The sequence below is a fragment of the Triticum dicoccoides genome, chromosome 7B (assembly GCF_002162155.2).
Source record: "Triticum dicoccoides isolate Atlit2015 ecotype Zavitan chromosome 7B, WEW_v2.0, whole genome shotgun sequence".
NCBI classification, from domain to species: domain Eukaryota; kingdom Viridiplantae; phylum Streptophyta; class Magnoliopsida; order Poales; family Poaceae; genus Triticum; species Triticum dicoccoides.
In genome coordinates, this window is record NC_041393.1 from 562142751 (window position 1) to 562147547 (window position 4797).

The 4797-nt window shown below is 47.7% G+C and overlaps 1 protein-coding gene across 1 annotated transcript; it reads right to left on the reverse strand.

Annotated features, from left to right (window-relative positions):
• Nucleotides 1-722: 722 nt before the first annotated feature.
• On the reverse strand, nt 723-4050 carry LOC119339031. The gene is made up of 6 exons (XM_037611215.1): nt 3303-4050; nt 2961-3152; nt 2610-2762; nt 2235-2372; nt 1978-2109; nt 723-1041 (listed from the first exon to the last, which is right to left on the reverse strand). Exons 1-5 carry the CDS (start codon nt 3709-3711, stop codon nt 1985-1987), a joined length of 1017 nt encoding a protein of 338 aa, XP_037467112.1. The 5' UTR covers nt 3712-4050; the 3' UTR covers nt 723-1041; nt 1978-1984.
• Nucleotides 4051-4797: the final 747 nt, after the last annotated feature.

A 4797-nucleotide genomic window follows, 5' to 3' on the forward strand; every position in this document is an offset into this window, starting at 1 on the left:
GATGCTTTGTGATTTGTAAATGCCACGTGTCATTCATCAGGATAGGTCTTGCATGAGACCTGGTCTCATAGAATGCTGCCCTGGTCGACGCCCGTGCGTGCTGCAGAAACGCTTCATGCCGTCATCGCCATCGTCAACGCAGCCACCAGCCCTCCAGAAAGGAAAGGACGGAGGAATCAATAGCAGCCACCAGCCCTCCTACGGCGACCTACCTTTCGTCCTCACGCCGCTGCGTAGTACTACGTGTGAAGTGAATGAACCTAAATGAACACGCGATCACATCATCAGCAACGCACACATCAAGAATCTCTTCACAGTCAAATCAAAAGAAACGGGAGCTCCTCCGAGTCTCCCGCCCCACGCAGTACGCCTCAGAATTCCAGGCTCTCATCTCAGTGCCAGGACAGGACTTGTGGTTCTCCACTCTGTACACAGTTTTCTTCTCCTCCCGTGCCGTAATGGCCGCTGAGTTGCTGACCCCGATGGCTCCATCACCATGACACATCTTCCAGAAGGGAAAACGACTCCATTAGCGCAACCAGCTTTCCCCAACCAGGAAGAGCGGCTCATTCATATTACACTTGTCAAACAGCTGATCTCATAATGAGCCGCCCCTCGTCGGTTGATCAAGACGACGGCGACGGCAACGGCCAAAAATGATTTGGACAATATACATGAGCGCGGGCACCCAGTGCCAACAAACATCCGCAAGAACACCGGTGGAAGGGGGCAAAACATGCTTAATGCCGATATATGTATTACAAAAGAATATGACTACTATACGTATTCGGGCAATACCTTACACTGGCCTACATATGCAAACTCATTAATCTGGTATGAACACCATGAAGAATATATGTATAGTATGGATGTAGAAAAATATACACGCAAGCACCGGGAAGACGGAGCCGCTGCAGCCAAACTACAAAATGAGCCGGACAAGACACAGCTACTACTTACTGCAACTTAAAAAGGCTAATGTCGCGAGCATCACTTATTTTTCACCATCGTCATCTGGAGGAGAAGCGGTATCTTGACAGCCTGGCAGCACGAAAGGAGGCGGGTGTCACCAAAAAAAGGACGTCTCAACCAAAATGTTGATCGAAGCAGATAATAAAACAAGGCGTGTGCTATGTATGTTCTTATTGCTGTTGACATTAATGTACAATGTATGTATAATTTCATTGGAAGTTTGTACCTAGATGCAACCACCACAATGCCTGGGCTACTTATGCTTATTGCTGTCCACATCATCTGAAATAATGTTTATTGTTCTCAGAAGTTTGTTTTCGTATCCAACTACCACGATGTATGGGCTGCTAATGTTCATAGTTGTTGACATTATTCAAAATAATATTTATTTTTCTCAGATGTATGTTTTCATGCCTAACTATGACGATGCATTAGAAGAAAAAAATCAGATAACACACTGAGATTGATTGAATTGACTTCATAAAGAAAAGTAGGGTTGTTTTGGGGGTTGCTATACAAAAGATACAGACGATCGACTCAGTATGAGTAATTCATAGGAAAGTTCAAAGCTGGACAAAAGAAAAATCAGATAAAGTGGGTGTAGACGAACTAACTAAGTTCTACAATAAAATCAGATAAAGTAGGTGTAGATGATCGAACGAAGTTCTACTACTAGGCCACATTCAATGTGGAGGAAAGGGAATCTGGATTCATAACAAGAACATGTATGTCTACTGATCTCCTCAAACCATTTTTTCAACTCCATAAAGGGTGGACCATGTCAAAAGGAATTTGGGCAGTGGACATTTTACAACCACCAAACTTTAACCCACCGGGTATTCAAACTAAAGGGTGAACTCTGTCAAAATGACTAAGCGTGTTGAAAATGCAACTAGGAAACCATGGCTTGATAAAAAAAAACGGAGTACTAGTAAGATAACTTCAATTCACGCAAAAGATTAATTATTCTTTCACAATAAAGAATGAACATACGAATGACATTACCTTGTCTCTATCTGTTGCCATTTCTTTTGCAATATTCTCCACATTTATGATACGGATTGGATGCATTGACACAATCAGGATTGATTTCTCCTGTTGGCTCTGATTTCATGACAGCCTTTCCCTTTCTTGAGTCTGAAAATAAACAGATATACAGAAAACCATAAAATATGGTTGTCAAGTGGACCTTAAACCAAAGCCTCACATCCATGCATACATACACACACCATTAGCAGGTTCAGGTAACTAAAAGAACACACCTGGCTTGCTTGTAGGTGTTGATGGCGCTTCGTTCAAATGATCGAAACAGTACTGGGCGCATATATGAAACGGATTGCCCGCATTTGGGCACCTCGGATCGACCTTCCAATTTTGCACCACGGCGCCATCCTTCCCACCTGCAAGGGCACTGATGTCAGTTACAACAATAAAAGCCGAAATGCGACGATTAAACGGAACTTAATTGAGCATCTGCAGCCAGAAAGAATGAAATCTCATATGAGAATCACCAGAACTGTTACTGAAACGTAGACATTATAATTCAGCATACCGTGGCGATCCCACTGATCCCACAAATTAAGACAAAGCAAATCCATATGAGGAGAGGAAGCCCGGTAGTAGTATATTTGTTCTACCTTTCCTGCGTGGCGACTTCTTATCGGCTTTCTTCTGCTTCTCCAGTTCCTTCATCTTGGTGGTACAATGCTCTCCACATTCATGAAAAGGGTTGCCGGCATTCGGGCATTTTGGATCCGCCTTCTTGCTGCCCCCGGACTTGACGCTGCCATCTGCACGCAATCAACCGAGAGACACGGTGAATATGAGAACAAACGTCGACTCGAGATGCCAACTACTCCCTTCTTAAAGAAATATAAGAGCATAAGATCACTAAAGTAGTGATCTAAACGCTCTTATATTAGTTTACAGAGGGAGAAGCACATAGATAGATGCAAGCAGGCCAGGAGCAAGTGAAACAAAGGAACAACCTTCCGAAGAGGAGGTGGAGCGACCGGAGTGGCGGGAGAAGAGGGAAATGGGGGATTTGCCACCCTCCGACGAGCGGCCGCCCTCGACCATCTTGGCGAGGCAGTGGTTGGTGCAGACGTGGAACGGGTTGGGCGCGTTGGGGCACCGGGGATCCACCTTCTTGCCTTCTCCGTCCGAGGAGCCTTCACGCACTGCAGCAGCGGTAGCATGACCAAAAAAATTCAGTTTTTTATCGTTCGCAATTGGTCAATTTCATGCTAGTATGAACAGTGCTGCTTCTACGACAACTATCTATCATTAAGAATTTGGGGATGGAAAGGGAAGGGGGGTTGGTTGCTCACGGAAGACGTAGAGGGGGAGGCCGCCGCCGGAGCCGCCGGCCCTGTCGCGGCGGCGCGTCCTGGGCTGCAGGTCGCCGTCGCTGTGCGTCCTCCCGTTCTGGCCCCCGAGGCCCGGCGGCAGCGGAGGCGACTTCACCGCCGGGGGCGCGACGGGGCAGTAGTCGGCGCAGCGGTGGAAGGGGTTGTCGGCGTTGGGGCAGTCCGGGTTGACCGCCTGCTGCCTCGCCCCTCCCGCTCCGTCGCCGCGCGGTCCGGTCCCGTTCTGCACCGCGCGGCCAGGCGGCGGCGGCGCCGCCGGTGACTTGCCCGCGGGGGCGGCGACGGGGCAGTACTCGGCGCAGCGGTGGAAAGGGTTGGCGGCGTTGCGGCAGGACGGGTTGACCGCCCGCCCTCTGGCGTCCTCGGTCATCCTAAACCGGCCGGCGGCAACCTACCCACAACCTCCGGCAAGAACCAACCGCGGCGACGCAGAGCAGCAGGATTCTTGACGCGTATGCAAGAAGACGCCGCGGACGATTTAAAGGGCGGAGTTTGGGGTCGGAACCGCGGCGAGGGGGAGGAGGAAGACTCGAGGGGCTTGGCTTCCTTTTGTGTTGGAACTTTGGACCGGAGACGAGGGAACTTTGGACCGGAGACGAGGGAAGATTAAACGAAGGGAGGTGGAGACTCTTGGGGTGATGAAGGTGGGGAGGAGGAGGAGGAGGCCGAAGGGGTCCAATCTGGTGTGGTAGTGGTAGCTGCGGTCCAACCTGATGGTCCGTTTCCACGTCTCTTTCTCTCTGCTCCTTCTTCGTCGTCGTCGTGTTCCTTTTTCTTTTCTGTTTGTAAGTTTGTCTTTGTGTTTGCTAAAATATTCTACTACCACTGTCAAGCCGTGGCTATAAAACAAGAAGGAGCCACGTCATCCGACTTCATGGTTGACCAACTGATCCCGTTCACCACCCGCAAAATCTTGTTTTTTAACACACCACTGATGCCGGTAAAGTCGTCACAGACGGTTTGTAGTGGATGGAAACATCTCCTTCAACTAGATGCACATCGCCAGAAGGACTAGAATAAATCCAGTAAATTGTGAGCATCAGTGTCGAAGGACTTGAACTTTCATGGTCCGATGATACTAGTGTCCTTCTAAACATCCAACCATAAATTGGTTCGCGTCATAAAATCTTGTTGATGTGTGAATGTGTGATCTCAATAACTTGATCAAACCACATCATGCGTATAAACTTCTCCTTTTTGTGAAATCATGCTTATAAGCGTGTGTGTGTGCGCGCGCGTTTTGGTGTTTTGCGAACACGTGCTCATAAGCTTTTTTTCTTTTTGCGAATACATGCTTACTATTCTCTCTATTTCTAAATATAAGTCTTTTAGATATTTCAATAAGGCACTACATACGAAGCAAAATGAATGAATTTACACTCTAAATATGTTTGTATACATTTATATGTAGTTTATATTGAAATCTCTAAAAAGGCTCATATTTAGAAAACAGAGG

Bases quoted from the DNA above. Each gene is read 5' to 3' on its own strand.
- LOC119339031 (XM_037611215.1), bottom strand. From the start codon at position 3,711: ATGACCGAGGACGCCAGAGGGCGGGCGGTCAACCCGTCCTGCCGCAAC. The intron at 3,153-3,302 runs GTGAGCAACCAA...CCGCTGCTGCAG, and splicing joins CCTCCCCCTCTACGTCTTCC to TGCGTGAAGGCTCCTCGGAC. The intron at 2,763-2,960 runs GTTGTTCCTTTG...GATTGCGTGCAG, and splicing joins CTCCACCTCCTCTTCGGAAG to ATGGCAGCGTCAAGTCCGGG.